Here is a 17,129-nt window from a genome sequence, read left to right as displayed (position 1 = left end):
TTTCATATAAACCACAGAATATATTTAATTCAAATTAAACATGAGACTAGAATAATGTTCGGTCCTTATCAAGTAGCAATTACATGGTTTGGAAAACGAACAAACAAACAAACACAGTACATTTCTCTCTTCATTCTGGCAATCTGACAAGGCACAGGGCGATCTCATTTGCTGAGGTGACGGATCCAGCGGTCACCACCGATGCTCGTGGCTCTGAGGGGGAGACGAAGCCCACACGTCGTACGAAATGATTCTGCAGTGGGTCTGAGGGAGAGCAGCCTCCCTTGAAGATACGGGAGCATGAAAAGTCGATGGAGCGGGAAGTTTAGGAGACTCGTGTAATGAATGCATTTGATGAAACAGGTGCTCAGCGCATGGCTTTTCCTTCATTCCAATTTGCTGAGGCTGCTGCCGGCATTCACAGCAGCGACACAAGCTTCCTACAAGGGATGCGCTTTCTGCTGCAGGTAATTCTTTTTTGCTTTCTCTTTTCAAAAAAAATTCTTTCTTGCTTTCTTTCTTTTGGCATGATTCTTTCCCATTTAAAGAAAGCCAACTTCTTCAAGACACAGGTCATTCAGCTTTAAGTGTCAGCCTCCCTGCTCTCCTGGGGCTGGGAAGGAGGCCGGGTCCTGCAGGGCTGGGGAGGCCTTCTTTTTCCTTCCACTGAAAGCTTCTCGCTGTTGGGTCTGTGAAGATGAATGTCTGCCTGGCCCCTGTTCCACTCGCCAGGGTGGAAGGGGTCCGGGGCGGGGGCGGGGTGGCTTTCTTCACAGGGCGGTACTTTCTGTATCATTGTCCATGTCCAACAGAATGCGGCCGGGCAGGTCTTTGCTGGCTGAGTCTGAGTGCATTTCGGGAAATAGGCTGCGAAGCGGTTCTGAAGCCCTAGGATTGGCGTCTGGACAAAAACACGAGGGAAGACATGGTATCAGTGCGTGGTGACACCCACCGAGGCCACCCGAGGTGCTCTGAGAAGAGGAAAAGCTGGAGGGTTTGAGAGTCAGCCCATGCACACACGCGCCCTTCCTAGAGGCACCGTTGGTCCTAAGAAGCCGAGTTAAGCCTTTGAGAGCCCAGGGGCAGCCACGTGGCGCAGGCCCACCTCCTGGCTCTGGTGGTCCTTTCTGTGAGCCTGGGGCAATCCTCCGAGATGCAACCTTGGAAGGATCTGCTTGCTTGAAATGAGAGGACATTTTATTTTTGCCAGTGCATCTAAATGCACTGAATTGAAATCGCCTGCCGTCTTGTCTGCGGGATTATCTGGCCTTCACTGGAAAGAGTTCCCTCCTCTCAGGCTGGTGAGTGTCCCTCTGTTATTAATGCTATGCCCTCAACCTTGACACTGGTGACACTAGGGGCCAGATCATTCTGGGTTGTGGACCTGTCCCGTGTACTGTAGGATGCTTAGCAGCATCCCTGCTCTTGGACCACTAGATGCTGGTGGCACACAGGCCTCTCTCCTCCAGTGTGACAACCAAAGACATCTCCGGTCACTGCCAAATGTCCCCTGTGAGCACAATCAACCTGGATCACAATCAACCTGGATGACAATCACTGAGGTAGACCATCAAATCTCCCAAAAACATTAATTTTCTTATCTACGTCTACTAGTTAGATACCTCCAATTCCTTTTTCGTGTCTTATTAGGTTGGCTGGAACTCCTTCGGCAAGACGGCAGATACCTGGTCCTCGAGCCATTGTCCCTCATCCCCACGCTCACAAGACACCGTAACCAATCATCGCCCTCTTCCCAGCAAGGCAGTGAGTCTCAGATTCCTTCACTCATCAACAAACACAGAGCTCCTACCACACTCTACCTATGAGGACACAATGGTGAAACAAGCCAGATGCAGCATGAATGAAGCCCACGGCCAGGTCAGGGAGAAAGGCCCTAATCAAGACAGAAGGATTTGTTTCTCTAGCAGATGTGGGTTCTAGCAAATGATGAGCTTCTTGTTATGGATTTGAGGGACGGTGCAAGAGAGAAGGGAAGGGTCCAGATTTGTTTTAGTCGTTTTACTCTGCTAGGTTAGAGCTAGTCATGGAGGGAACAGGGGAGGGAACTAGAGTGGGAGGTGGGTGATCTGGGGTTTCCCTGTTATGCTTAAGAGCTGCTTTTCTGTACTGCCTGTCGGGCAGGATAACATCAAGTCTGCCCTTACTGGGAGCTGCTTGTGACCTACTCCCGTCTCACTTGCTCCTCCACCACATGGGCAGGGCTGGCAAATGCCAGTACATTCTGAGAGGCTCCCTGCCCTGAGACTGGTTCCTGCCCCCATGTGGCCCTATAGTTCCGAGCAGCCAGATCTACTTACTTCCTGGGCTGTTCCTTTTCTCTCGGTGACTCCTAGATAAGATTGGCAGACCTGCTCCTCAAGAGTTCCTATACACCATGACTCAGAGAAACTTCTAGGTTTGTGGAGGTGCCAAGGTGTCAAAGAGTTCAGGTGCTGAATACCATTTCAGACAAGTCAGATTTTGCTCTCTTTGGAAAACCAACTGAGGGGTGCTGAACTGACTGCACTAACGGTACAGCCAAGGGGGTGTCCATGTGCACGGAGTAAAGGCTGTCTCAGATGTGTCCTCAGCAGAGTGACAGTCAATGAGGGCAGGGACCATGTTTGTCTTATTTATAGCATATTCCCAATGCCTACAACAGTGACTGGTTAATAGCGGACATACCATAGATTTTTTTTGGCTGGCTCACTGTCCGGATGGATGGACAGATGGGTAGATGGAAAGTCATCGAGCCCAACCAGCTTTCCAGTCCTCCTTTTCTTTTCTTTTTTTTTGTCTTTTTGTTGTTGTTGTTGTTGCTATTTCTTGGGCCGCTCCCGCGGCATATGGAGGTTCCCTGGCTAGGGGTTGAATCGGAGCTATAGCCACCGGCCTACGCCAGAGCCACAGCAACGCGGGATCCGAGCCGCATCTGCAACCTACACCACAGCTCACAGCAACGCCGGATCGTTAACCCACTGAACAAGGGCAGGGACCGAACCCGCAACCTCATGGTTCCTAGTCGGATTCGTTAACCACTGCGCCACGACGGGAACTCCCAGTCCTCCTTTTCTATAGGCTCATGTAAAGAAGTAGCCATGTCTTTTTTTTTTTTTTTTTTTTTTGCCATTTCTAGGGCTGCGCCCATGGCACATGGAGGTTCCCAGGTTGGGGGTCGAATCAGAGCTGTAGCCGCCAGCCTACGCCACAGCCACAGCAACACGGGATCTGAGCTGCATCTGCAACCTACACCACAGCTCACAGCAACGCCAGATCCTTAACCCACTGAGCAAGGCCAGGGATCAAACCCGAAACCTCATGGTTCCTGGTTGGATTCGTTAACCACTGAGTCACAACGGGAACTCCGAGAAGTAGCCATGTCTTGAAGCCAACACTGAGAGAAGAAATCCATTGCAAATTTAATCCCTTTATCATTATCCTAAGCCAACAAGACAGATGGTGCCATCGGCCTGTGTCTCTTCTTGGCCCAAAGAGTTTACAAGGAACTATGGAACTGACATGCATGATGCAAAGGGAGTGTGGGTACCAGTTGTATTTCTACTCGTTAATACCTGTACTTACGTGCAAACTTAACACCTATCAGACACAGACCCTTTTCGAAGGACAAATTCTCCTTCCTTCCTTCCCCACAAATAAATCATTTCTGGATTTGTACTCCTCGGAATTTCTCTAGCGTTTTCGTGATGAAAACACATTCCTTGTATACTCAGCAAAAAAAAAGTACGGCAGTTGGGGCATAAGGAAAATGCCTTTCCTCCACCTCCTGCCTGCCCCGTCTGGTTCGCCTGCGGCTAGGGTTCTTTCCCCAGCTCTTCTCTCACTTTTTTTTTTCTTTTTTTCTTTTTAGGGCCACTCCTGCGGCACATGGAGGTTCCCAGGCTAGGGGTTGAATCGGAGCTGCAGCTGCTAGTCTAGACCGCAGCCCCAGCAACATGGGATCCAAGCCGCATCTTCGAACTACACCATAGCTCACAGCAATGCTGGATCCTTAAGCCACCAAGTGAGGCCAGGGATCGAACGCACAACCTCATGGATACTAGTTGAGTTCATTACCGCTGAGCCACAACAGGAACTTCTCTCTCACTTTTATATGGATCGTTTCTTGAAAGAAATCAACACATCTACTTGCAAAAAGCAGTGAGAATCGCAACGTGTGTGCAGAGTCAGCTTTCAGCAAGAGACTCATCTTCACCAGGATGGCTGACTATTAAGCAGCTACTCTATTCCAGATATAGGGCTAAGGGCTCCACTCACATCATCGTAGCCACTCACTGACCCCCCAGTGAAAGACCCCGATGGCAGCATCAGCGCCCCCATAAGACAAGAAAGGGAAACTCTGAGAAGCTCAACTCTACCCAAGGCCTCATGGCTGGCACTCAACGAGGATCTAAGCCAGACCGGGCTCTTTTTCTTTTTCATTTTAGGGCCGCATCTGCAGCATATGGAAGTTCCCAGAATAGGGATTGAATCAGAGCTGGAGCCACCAGCCTATGTCACAGCCACAGCAATGCCAGAACTGAGCCACACCCGGGACCTACACCACAGCGCACAGCAACGCCGGATCCTTAACCCACTGAGTGAAGCCAGGGATGGAACCCACATCCTCATGGATACTAGTCGGGTTCTTAACCCGCTGAGCCATGACAAGAACTCCTGGAGTCTGGTTCTGAAGCTGCAAGAAGGCCTTCCCTCCTCCCCAGAGGTGTGTGTGTGCCCTTGGGGGAGAGGCCCGAGAGAGAAGATGGTGTCTGAAGAGACAAGGTGTTGAGTCTTAAATCCTCTGGTTTGTTTTAGTAAAAAGGAGACAAACATGATTTTAGAAGGATACCTGCCCAAGCCCTTTGTTATTTTTTTTAAACACCTCTAAGACTTTCTGGTTATGAAGTTACACAGGCATCATTTTTCATTGTATGCATTCTAAGAAGGGCTGGTCTTTGTGCATATTCCTTGGAGCTAAGTTCCTACGAAATCTAATAGTTAAAAAAACAAAAAAAAAATAGGAGTTCCCGTCCTGGCGCAGTGGTTAACGAATCCGACTAGGAACCATGAGGTTTCGGGTTCAATCCCTGGCCTCGCTCAGCAGGTTAAGGATCCGGCGTTGTCATGAGCTGTGGTGTGGGTCACAGACACGGCTCAGTTCCTGCGTTGCTGTGGCTCTGGTGTAGGCCAGTGGCTACAGCTCTGATTCGACCCCTAGCCTGGGATCCTCCATATGCCGCAGGAGCGGCTTGAGAAATGGAAAAAAAAAAAAAAAAAGACCAAAAAATAAAAATAAAAAAACAGAAGTTCCCACGGTGGCTCAGGGGGTTAAGGACCTGACATAGTGCTCATGAGGATGTGGGTTCGATCCCTGGCCTTGCGCAGTGGGTTCAAGATTTGGTGTTGTCACAAGCTGCAGCATAGGTCGCAGATGTGACTCGGATCTGGTGTTGCTGTGGCTGTGGCATAGGCCTCAGCTGCAGCTCTGATTCGACCCCTAGTCTGGGAACTTCCATATGCCGTGGGTGCAGTCCTAAAAAGAGAAAAAAACAAAAACACAAAAATTAAAACAAAAAAGCAAAGCACAGCATCCCGGGTCACGGCCTTTGCAGAATGCCATGGGGTTCACCACTGACCTGGGCTCTGACAAATGTAACCTTGTTCCTTCCTTTTTCTTCTTTTTTTCGGTCTTTTTAGGGCCGCACCTGCGGCATATGGAAGTTCTCAGGCTAGGGGTCAAATCGGAGCTGTAGCTGCTGGCCTACATCACAGCCACAACAACGCAGGATCTGAGCTGCATCTGCGACCTACACCACAGCTCATGGCAATGCCGGATCCTTAACCCACTTGGTGAGGCCAGGGATCGAACCTGCATCCTCACGGATGCTCGTCAGATTCGTTTCCACTGAGCCACAATGGGAACTCACTGGTTCCTTCCTTTTTTGAGCATCCTTATCCAGGAAGTAGGTCCTCCGAGGGCCAGAACTGGCATTCTCCAATTTAGGGTATGTTCCTAGAAAGTTTATTCGTCACTTGAACAATTTCGAATGGTTGTTTTCGGTTGTAAATCTACCCTTCAAAAAGCCAAGGTTATTCTAGCCACGTTGACAATCCAAGTACATCCTTGAAATTAAATGTTTCAGGCACGAGTGCAAGGTGAATTAACCCCTTCCTGACCACTGGTCCTTCTCTAAACTGGAGTCACAGGAAAGGACCTTCTCGTACTCCTCATCCATGTTCTAGGGCTGTGACAGGCTTACTCGTCGATAAGAGACTTTGAAGCCAATGTTTCATTATTTTAGTCAGAGGAGAGATTCTGTTCAGGTTTCACTGGATGTTTATCTTGACATGATTCTGACATCTACGTAAAGGGCAAGTAGAAGCAGGAGCTACTTATTAAAGGTCCCCCTATGAGCAAGCGTACATCTGCTTAATATTTTGTGGTCATTGAAAAAGATGGTTGTAAAAATTACATTATAACACGGGAAAGAGCATATGATGTAAAGTAAGATAAAAATGCAAGATCATCATCTGCATATGCCAAATAAGAATGATCAGGGAACCCCCTTGCTTTTTAGGGAAAAAAAAAAAAAAACTATAAGGAAAAAATATGAAGAGCGAACTTGTTCAATTATGGAAGGTGATTTATCATGATCTTTAATTCTCCAATGTGCTTTAGTATCCATACTTATTTTTTTTTAATGCCTTCCTTTCATGATATAAACAGAGTTGAATTTTATTATGATCATATTTTTTTCTTTTTACAGCTACACCTGCAGCATATGGAAGTTCCCGGGCAAGGGACTGAACTGGAGCTGCAGCTGGGGCCTAGGCCACAGCCACAGCAATGCTGGATCCGAGCCACATCTGCAACCTACACCAGATCCTTAACCCACTCAGTGAGGCCAGGGATTGAACGCACATCCTCATGGATACTAGTCGGTTCTTAACCCGATGAGCCACAACAAGGGATTCTAAGAGTTGAATGTCAAAAAGCAAAGATTATGAGAACCAGAAAAAGGTTGAGTGTTTGTTTAATGACTTCTTTGTGAGACGTTCTACCACCTTACAGTGGACGAATGACCCCTGGATGTTCCCAGGCTCACTAAAGTAAGAAAGACCTTCTACTCCAGACAAGCACTGTCTTTTTAATCTGCCACCAAGTGGTACATCAGGATCAAAGCATGGACGCCTGGCTCCAGGCCTTCTGGGTCTGGATCTGGGCATGAGAGTTTTTAAAAATGCTAACACTCGAATCTGAAACCAAACTTGGCTTACCTATCTTTCTCGATAAAAAGGATAATAAATAGCTACCGTTTCCTTTAACCCACTATCTAGGAAGAACTCTACGAGGTGCTTCTTATTTTATTGACTAATCCCTGTGAAAGTTACTCTCACAAATGTCACCATTTAACAGATCCACCAGGCTGTGCTGCGCCTGTTGTCACATGGAGAACTGCAATTCGGACTTGGGCCAGGGCTGATGCTAGTACATGCTCTTTCCACTACCCTTCAAGCCTGCCCGGTATAGAAAAGACTGGACGTTAGAGAGGTAACGAGGCCAGCCCTGTGAACACCTGCTGCACGTCTGTGAACATACTTAGTATTCAGAGTGATTGACAGCAAGCATGAAGGAAGCCAGCGACCTTTAGTGCATGCACTATTAGTAGGGATGCAAGCAAGGCGGGGTTAGAGTGACCGGTTAATAACAGGCATTAGTGCACAAATATGATCACAAAGGAACAAAAATGCTTTGGCCAATCAGATGCCTTTTCCTTACCATTAAATATTCCAATCTCAGTTTCTTACTGAATATGGCAGGTCATACATCTAAATTATTTAATAAAATGTTTCAATTAGAACACTCTGTGCTAACACCAATGATGTTTAAAACAGCAGGATATGAACTCTTTCCCTTGCAAAGCTAAAACCCTCCTGGCTTTCTTAGAGGAACGACCAAGAAGGGATTCAAAATGACAGCAGCATACCTCCTTTCTCTGGTATCAGCTGGTGCCAGGCTGCCAGAAATTGGCTGTCGGAACCTGTCTGGCAGCACTCATCTCCCCCAAGAGCTTATCTTAAGCCCCAGGCCTTCATTCAATGTTTAAGAGCAGATGCTCTCAACGAAGAACCTGTTTTCAGGAATCTGTCTAGAGTTTTCCAAGTTGAAGACATGATATTATAGTAAAGGACTACGTGTCCGAGGAAGTTACTTTTTTTTTTTAAACAGTTTTATTATTTATTTATTTATTTTTGTCTTTTTGCTATTTCTTGGGCCGCTCCCGAGGCATATGGATGTTCCCAGGCTAGGGGTCGAATTGGAGCTGCAGCCACCGGCCTACGCCAGAGCCACAGCAACGCAGGATCCGAGCCGCGTCTGCAACCTACACCACAGCTCACGGCAACGCCGGATCGTTAACCCACTGAGCAAGGGCAGGGACTGAACCCGCAACCTCATGGTTCCTAGTCAGATTCGTTAACCACTGCACCACGAAGGGAACTCCCGAGGAAGTTACTTTTTTTCCGTCTTGAAATAACCCAACGGCTATATCCCAGATTGGTTATTAACGGCATGAGCAACACAAAAGGGTTCCTAAATTCTAAATGCCGGCCTTTTGTGTGCTTCGAATGGCAACCCAGGGGACTTGAAGAAATCACAAGGTAATTCTGTGCTACAAAAATAATTGTGGTGACCTGGAATGTCTTGAGTTAGGAGAACTTAAAAGTGTAGACTGGTTTTAAAATATTTAGCTAGTATCCTAAGAAAACGTATCTGTAATACAAAATCTCACTTATCTGGCAACTGTAAAACACAGAGCATTACGGTGTGATAGCAGATCAATAAAATAAGCTTCTAGAATAAATACACCCCGTGTAACGGTGGTATGAAAGAGCAGACAGAATGCTGGCTCACAGTCTCTCATCTAAATAAAAGGGGTGATCTGGGGATAAAATTCTGATATGTCCCAAGTTGTCAAGTGTTACAAGGCTCGGCCTTAAGTAGGGTTTAGTCATTTCACTCTGTAAGTGACTTCCAAACCCAACTGGGTAGCCCCAGACTTTGGGGTTCATCCCTAGGAGTCGGAACCACACCGGTGCCCTCCTCTGGGTTGTAAAGATCACATCCTCGTTTTCCTCTTCGGGTTTCTACAGAAAGTCTTCCTCAGACCAAAGCTGTGAAAACTCTGGCTAAGTAGCCCACGGATGGCTTAAGGCTCAGATCAGCTGACTAAAGCAGCTGTACACATAACGAGAGCCTCATGCTGTCCAAACATGGACTTAGAGGCAAGACTCACCGTACCTTCTAAAAAGCTCATATGGTTTAAGAAAGCAAAATATAAGCATGCCAGAATGCAGAGAAATTTAGTGTGGGATCTTTGGAGGGAGATTGTTTTTTTTTTTTTTTCCCGGTCCTGAGGATTTCAAACATCAAATTAAGAAGCTCCATGCAGTTAACTTGCACTTGAGATGTAAAATTAAAAATGAAAGCTCAAGACACGAGGGACACAATTTTCTGTGCTAACTGCTCCCGTGTCCTCTTTGGTTGGACGCTGATGAGCTGATCAATGACAGGGAAATCACGCTGAGAAGAGCAGAATGCTGGTGAGAGGCTTACCAAAAAGAAAGGAGACATTTCTTAATATCTTATCTGAGCAGCTTGACATCGGGCTATCTACTAACATCTACCTCTTGAAGTTGGAGCATTGCAGCTCCAAGTGTTTCTGATAAAAACAAAAGTAACAGCTACACGCTAGAGGACGGATGGCAGGGGGTCAGATGGCTGCTCCTGAGCACAAAGTCAAAAGCACGTATGCAAAACACGGCTAAGCAGGAGCATTTGGAGCTGCGGACAAGCTGCTTGGGGTAGGGGGAAGGGGGTGGGTGTGGGTTACAGACCTTACTCCTGGAAACCTTCCCCACCTGTGAGGGCACTAGGAAGGACATCTATTGGGAAACAAACAAACAAACGTGGCTTTGTTTTTTAAAAATAAAAGCTGAGGTGTCATCAGAAAAAAAAAAATTAACACATGCAAATCACGCATTACATTCCTAAAAAAAAAAAAAGTTATCAAAAGAGAGGCGAGTTGGTTAACCTTCATCATGTAGGGTACCAGTTTGGGATGGACCCTTTGCTTATTTTCAGCAGAGAAGTCATTGAGGATGGTTGGAGCGCCCAGAGGTACATTTCAGCTTCTTCTCTAAAAACAGCTCTACTCAGAAGAATTTTAAACTAGGCTCTTGTAAGAAATGATTCAAAGCGCCTAATTACCACTTAAAAAAATATAAAAAAAATCCATCCATCTCATCCTTGAATCAAATAGTAATTTAGAGCACTTGGGATGGAAATTTTTTAAAAAAATCATAATTAAATAAAATAGTCATGTTCTAGACTGCCTGTTAAAGAAATAGCCCATGAGGTTAAGTAAAACCTGTACCATCACCAACACTCAAAACAGGTTTCCAGGGAATTGTGGGAAAATCTTGATTCGGCTGTCCTTTGCCACTCTCATAGGATCAGGCGCCAAATCTCCCTTCCCAGAGCATTCCACTTGGCATAAGTCATGTTTTTTAGGATTATACCTAAAATACTCCATTCCTTATGAGTATTTTTATTCTTAAAAGGAAAATAGGCATTTTAACAAGGAATTCACTAGGAAATGGATGTCAGGCTCAAGCGGCACAATACCTTCCACCTGGATTCGCTCCTTAGACCTAGAAAACTGTAAAACGCAAATGGCTCTTAAAACACATAATGAACCTACAAATCAGGGGTTGGCAAACTTCCAGGGCTACGTGGTAGTAATTCTGAAGGTTCTGTGGGCCTACGAGCCGTGAAAGGTCTCCACAGCTCCCCGACTGGGGCACAAGACCAGCCAGAAATAATATGTCAACAAATGGGTGTGGCGGGGGCAGTAGAACTTTATTTACCAAACCAAGCTGGGGGCCAGATGTGGCCCGGAGCCGTGGTCCGACGCCCCCCTGATGAAAACCAAAGCCTAAAACGAAGGGAGGCAGTAGTAACAAGCAAGGTAGAGGGGACGGGGGTTGGAGAAGGGGTGCGTGTCGGTCGGCGCTCGTTTCCCACTTACCGGTGACGATTTTGGAGGCGGTGGGAGCGGCGATGCTGAGGCTGCCATCCGCCGTCGGGTGGGCGCCCGGAGGATGAGGGGGCGGGGGCATGCTGGGCCGGTTCCTCGGCTTGGGGACCGGTCTCGGTCTCGGCAAGGTTCCGGCGTGTGGCTGCGCGCTCTCAGTGTTACTCCCCGCCTGGGTCGGAGCAGCAGGAGGGCCGCCGGGGTTCTGTTTTCCTAGGGGTGGAGTACTGGGGGGCGTGGGCGTCTGGGGAGGGGTGTGCGATGGCTGCTCCAGTCCATGCTCGCCGGGCAGGGCCACGGGGGCGGCGGGGCCCTGGCTGCCCGGCTTAGCCAGCGCCGGCGGCGGCGTGGCCTGTGTGGGGGGCTGCGGCGGGGGGTGGTTGGGGGCTTGGATCGGAGGCAGGCTGCTGGAGTACCTCCGGGGTGCGGAGAGCTGCGAGGTGGCGCCGGGCTGGCCTGGGGCCTGGCCCGGGGGCTGGGTGGGAGGAGAAGGGCTGCGGGTGGACGGCTTTGGTGACAGGCTGGGCGGATGCTGAGATGTCCCTGGAGAACTCTGGGCCCCGGGATGGCCAGGAGGCGGGTTTCCTGGTTTCGGGGGTGCGGGAGCAGGTTTTTTCACAGCTGCACAAAGGGAGAACACCTCTTAGTAAGAGCGGTGCGGTGAAGGCCACTCACCGTATCAACCAGCAGAGGTCAGGAGGCCTTAATACTACGCCAGCAGGTGGCACCTCACCTCCGGGGTCCGACCCCCGACCCACAGTCTCGGTCTAACCATGAGCAACACGTCTGCCAAAGGCAAATTGAGAAACGGTCTTTAAAAATGCCAATAATCCCTCAGACCGTCAAGGTCATGACAAAACCAGGGAAGGCTGAGAAACCGTCACAGACCAGAGGAAGGTACCGAGACGTGGTGACTAAATGCCACGTAAGCTCCTGGCTGAGACCCAGCTGGGGACAGAAAATGGCCTTTAGGGAGAAAACAGGGGAGATGTGAAGAACATATGGAGTTCGCTAGCAGTAATGCGCCCGTCGTGGCGCAGTGGTTAACGAATCCGACTAGGAACCATGAGGTTGCGGGTTCGGTCCCTGCCCTTGCTCAGCGGGTTAACGATCCGGTGTTGCCCTGAGCTGTGGTGTAGGTTGCAGACACGGCTCAGATCCCGCGTTGCTGTGGCTCTGGTGTAGGCCGGTGGCTACAGCTCCGATTAGACCCCTAGCCTGGGAACCTCCATATGCCGTGGGAGCGGCCCAAGAAATAGCAAAAAGCCAAAAAAATAAAAAAATAAAAAATAAATAAAAAGTACATCATACACAAATAGGTCTTTAGAGAGCTGTCATTTTAAAAGTTCAGTAATGAGAAAACTCAGCTAACAGAGGCCACATGGCCTACATGGAGTCTCTGCTCGAAGCCCGCTCAATAGCCTGCTGGTCAACACCCTTCTCTGGTGAGAAGCAACGCGGAGAAGCAAGAATAGCTAAGGGGAGGGACCCCTAAGCATGACTGGTCTGCCGGTACATAACCATGGACCCCTTGCCCTAAGCCATCTTCTCCTAGAGGGCTTGACTTTTTTCTTTTTCTTTTTTTTTTTAATAATAGAAATCCTACAAATTCCAGAATCATTTATGCTAACAGATATATTCTAGATAAAAGTACAAATATGGAAGATGGCCTTAGAGTCAGCCCTGAGGGGACCATTTCAAGTACCCTCCTCCCTACACCTGCTGAGAAGAGCATCACTGGGGGTGGGAATTTGGCACTGAGGATGGCAGGACAGGAAGGAGAAACAAGTCTGGAGACTGGTTGTGGGCTGGGAGGGATGGGTGGAAAAAAGAGGCTTCCGCATTTTTCAAATTCTGCTGAGATCCTACAAATCGCCCAAAAAGAGGAGGAAGAAACCAACATGTATCATCCACCAAACACATCACCGGCACTGAGCTGGACCGCTGCATAGATTGTCTCCTTTAGGTCTCATAAGCTCACAGCAACACAAGCATTGTTATACCCATCTCACAGAAATGAGTCCAGAAAACCAAGGCTCAGAGAGCTCAAGTGTTTGTAAAAAGTCACGCAGCCGGTGGGTAGCACAACAGAGGCTCCCACTCTGTGTCCTGTGGACTCCCTGGACTCTTTTTACCTCGTCTTCCTTCCTACACTGCCTGGCTTCCTGCTCACAGGAACCAGAATTCAGGAAGGAAAAGGGCGGACGGGCTGCTCTGCTGGCCTAGAACTTTGGACCCCATAACTCGCAAGACCTTTGCCCACAGACACAACAAGCTGATAAAGGAAGGAATCTGGGATATTAGCTGTGCTCTAGTCATCACAGGCAACTTAAAAGGAAACGCTTCCAGCTCTCTGTTCTAAGCCATAGTAACTGTAAATTCCTACTGAATAAGAGGTCGTTCCTGACATTTAAGGGTGCAGGGGGGAATTAGGAGAGGAAGCATGGGAGGAGTGTGACAAGGCCTAAGTCCTATATGCTGGCCAAGTCCCGCATGGAGGTCAGGCTGGGAGAAAGGCCTTGTCTCAGGCCACCCAGGCGGTGCTGGGAGGCTGAGCTGGGCAAGAAGGTGGAGGATGGCACACAAAGGATCAGGCTCTTCCTCTAAGGAAGGGTAAGGGGGGCAGGAAATACTCCTGATGGGGCCATGGAGGCATCTCAATCTGAAAGCATTTCTTTAAAGAGGACAAAAATGGCCAACAAGCATATGCAAAGGTGCTCAGCATCACTAATAATCAGGAAAATACACATCGAAACCGAATCTCGCTTCACACTTGTTAATTTAAAAAAAAAGGACAAAATTGTTCATGAGAAGACAGAGAAATTGGAACTTGTATAAACTATTGGTGGGAATGTAAATGGGTATAGCCATTATGGAAAACAGTATGGAGGTTCCTAAAAGAAATTAAAAAAAAAAAAAAAATGGAACTGTCATATGGATTCAAGCATCCCACTTCTGGGTATTTCTCCAAAAGAACTGAAATCAGGATCTTGAAGGTGTAATTTGCACATCCATGTCCAATGAAGCATCATTCACAATAGCCAAGATGTGGAAACAACCTATATGCGCATTGAGGGATGACTGGATTAAAAAAATGTGGTATATACATAAAATGGAGTATTATTTAGCCTTAAGAAAGAAGGAAGATCCGTCATATATAACAACATGGACAAACCTTAAAGACATTTACTAAGCGGAATAAGCTGGTCCCAGGAGGGCAAATCCTACTTACATGAGGCATCTAAGAGAGTCAAACTAAGATAGCAACATCTTAGACTTAGAGAGGGGAATGAGCCTTGCCAGGGGCTGAGGGCAGGGAGTAAAGACGGGGAGCAATGAAGAGCTGGTATTCAACAGGCACAGCGTTTCCATTCTAGAAGGCAGCTTCTAGAGATCTGCTGGTCAACCTTGTGTCTACAGTACAATACCGTATTATACGACATATTCCATACAATACGGTATATATGGTACGATACTGTATCACATTTATGTACCGTACTGTGTCCTGTACACACATATCTAAGAGGCTACATCTCACAGCGTGGGTTCCTAACCAGTAAAATAAAAAGCAGAAAAGAAGGAACCGTGTGAAGATGTGAGATAAAATGTTCTGCGGAAGCTCAAAAGAGGGAAGAAGGTTAGTGCATCTGAGGAACAGAGGCTGGCGAGGCTGATGTGACGAGGAGGGGGCGTGGTAAGAGCTGGACTCGGAGGCGGCCCTGCTGGACCACACAGGGTGCATGGTGGGAGGTTTGCATGAAGGTCCCTGGAGAGTTTCAACCAGAGGGGCCACGCTCTGCTTTGGAACGGGACACTCGAGAGCATTGGGCTAAGTGCAATACGCCAGACAGAGAAAGACAAATACTGTGTGATGCCACCTATATGTGGAATCTGAAAAATACAACAGACTAGTGAACGAAACAAAAAAGCAGCAGACACGGAGAGCCAGGTAGCGGTTACCAGTGGCGGGAGGGGGAAAAAAGTTGTTATGAGCTTATATGAAATCTTGGGGTGTGAAACTTTGGAAAATTGTAAAGCAACAGAATTTAAAGAATCTTTTATTCATTTAAAAAAAAAAGCAAGCAAGCAAGAAAAGCCATTTCCCTGGCCGCTGGGTGGAAGCCAGCAGAGGACATGGGTGGGAATAGTTCAGGGTCGACGTGAATGGGGACCCAGAAGGCCCTGATCACAATCCAGAGTGTACGGAGCCTTGCAGGCCTGCAAAGTTTGGCTGAGACAGAGGCTGTGGCAGCTCCAAAAGAAGAGTGAGACTGGAATACCGGATTTCTGGAGAAAGGACTCCTTGTTAAGCTTTGCAGCTTAAGCGTATTCTTTTTATTATTATTATTGCCATAGTTGGCTTCCAACGTTGTGCCAATTGCTGCTACACAGCAAAGTGACTCTGTCATACATTCTTTTTTTTTAATGTGTTCTTAAATGTCTGCTTTCTCCTCCCCATTTTCAGTTTCCTTTTAATGATTCTTTTCTTTCTTTCTTTTTTTTGCTTTTTAGGGCTGCACCTGCAGCATACGGAGGTTCCCAGGCTAGGGGTTTAATCGGAGCTACAGCTGCTGGCCTACGCTACAGCCACAGCAACACAGGATTCGAGCCATGTCTGTAGCCTACAACAGCAATGCCACATCCTTAACCTCTGCTGAGCAAGGCCAGGGATGGAACTCGCAACCTCATGGTTCCTCGTGGGGTTCGTTTCCACTGCGCTAGGACAGGCACTCCCTTAATGATTCTTAACGACGATATTTCTGCTTGGGCTTGCCATTCTATAACAGACATGGAACCATCAGCCAGAAAGCCCAGCCTGATCCCTGCACTGACCCTGGGAGATCTGCACAGCCATCCCCTTGGGCACGGAATAAAGGTGGTGACTTACCTCGGCGCAGCGTGTGTGGGCTCGGGCCAGCGGAATTGTGCGCGGGACCCACGGAGAGCTGATGCGAGCCAGCAGCTGCCTGGGCCTGGCTTTGCCCGGTGGCCGCCTGACTGCTGTTTCTCCCAGGTGCAGGTGCAGTCGCAGAGTCCTTGGGCTTTGGAGGACTGAGGGGGAGCAGAAGCCAAGTCAGATGTCAGGCGTCAGCTAGAAAAGCTCAACACGCTCTAAAATGTAAGATTCCAACTGGAGTTTTCATTGCAGCAGGCAAGGGATCTGAAATTTTCACTGACTCGCACTAGGCAATTTTCACTGACTCGCACTAGGCCTATAAAGCTACTATTTCTTCGGTGCTACACGGGACCACAGATTTCGAGATTCATTGTATCAGACTGTCTTCCGGCTACTTTGACACCTAAATAATCATGATAGAGGCTATGGTGGGGCATCCAGCAAGAAATTTCAAGTTTCTGGTGTACCTGAATTTAAGTTGGGCAGTAGTAAAAAAAATATAGGCTTCGGAACTTTAAAATAATGCCATTTTGGGGAGTTCCCGTCGTGGCGCAGTGGTTAATGAATCCGACTAGGAACCATGAGGTTGCGGGTTCGATCCCTGGTCTTGCTCAGTGGGTTAACGATCTGGCGTTGCCGTGAGCTGTGGTGTAGGTTGCAGACGCGGCTTGGATCCCGAGTTGCTGTGGCTCTGGCGTAGGCCAGTGGCTCCAGCTCTGATTCGACCCCTAGCCTGGGAACCTCCATATGCCGTGGGAGCGGCCCAAAGAAATAGCAAAAAGACAATAAATAAATAAATAAATAAATAAATAAAATAATGCCATTTTGACACGTACGCTGGCAAAACTAAGCAAACACAAGCAAATGCTACTACTTCTCCAAGTTACAAAGTGCTCAATTAGGATCAATAATTTGGACTTGAGGAAAGAGAAACTCTGAGAGGCCAAATGATTCCAGTTGGTTAATATCAGAGTAGAGCCCAGAATTCAGGTTTCCTAATTCCTGGCTCAGAACTTTCTCCGCTAAACTTACAGCTATATTTTGTCAAGGTCGCCACCAAGTAAATGCCATCAGTGAAATGTACACGACAGTATCTACAGAACATAAAAACACAAAGAGCAAATTGATGGCTGACA

The 17,129-nt window shown here is 47.8% G+C and overlaps 1 protein-coding gene across 6 annotated transcripts in view; it reads right to left on the bottom strand.

Moving 5' to 3' along the window:
* The window catches only part of ARHGAP17 (Rho GTPase activating protein 17), a 106,800-nt gene continuing 89,671 nt past the window's right edge, over window positions 1-17,129 (bottom strand). For 3 of the 6 annotated variants that reach the window (XM_047780274.1, XM_047780279.1, XM_047780276.1), the window contains 3 exons: window positions 15,985-16,148; window positions 11,091-11,717; window positions 1-901 (listed from right to left, as the gene is read on the bottom strand). In XM_047780274.1, the coding sequence (XP_047636230.1) occupies window positions 771-901; window positions 11,091-11,717; window positions 15,985-16,148 (922 nt within the window). In that variant the 3' untranslated portion in view covers window positions 1-770. Of the gene's footprint in view, window positions 902-7,780; window positions 7,831-9,897; window positions 9,946-11,090; window positions 11,718-15,984; window positions 16,149-17,129 lie in introns of all 6 variants that reach the window. The other 3 variants (XR_007134924.1, XM_047780278.1, XM_047780277.1) reach the window with 3 other exon arrangements.

This window comes from Phacochoerus africanus, chromosome 5 (assembly GCF_016906955.1).
Source record: "Phacochoerus africanus isolate WHEZ1 chromosome 5, ROS_Pafr_v1, whole genome shotgun sequence".
In the NCBI taxonomy this organism is placed as follows: domain Eukaryota; kingdom Metazoa; phylum Chordata; class Mammalia; order Artiodactyla; family Suidae; genus Phacochoerus; species Phacochoerus africanus.
Note: the sequence above shows the minus strand (reverse complement) of the source record. Positions and strands in the feature narration are given on the sequence as shown.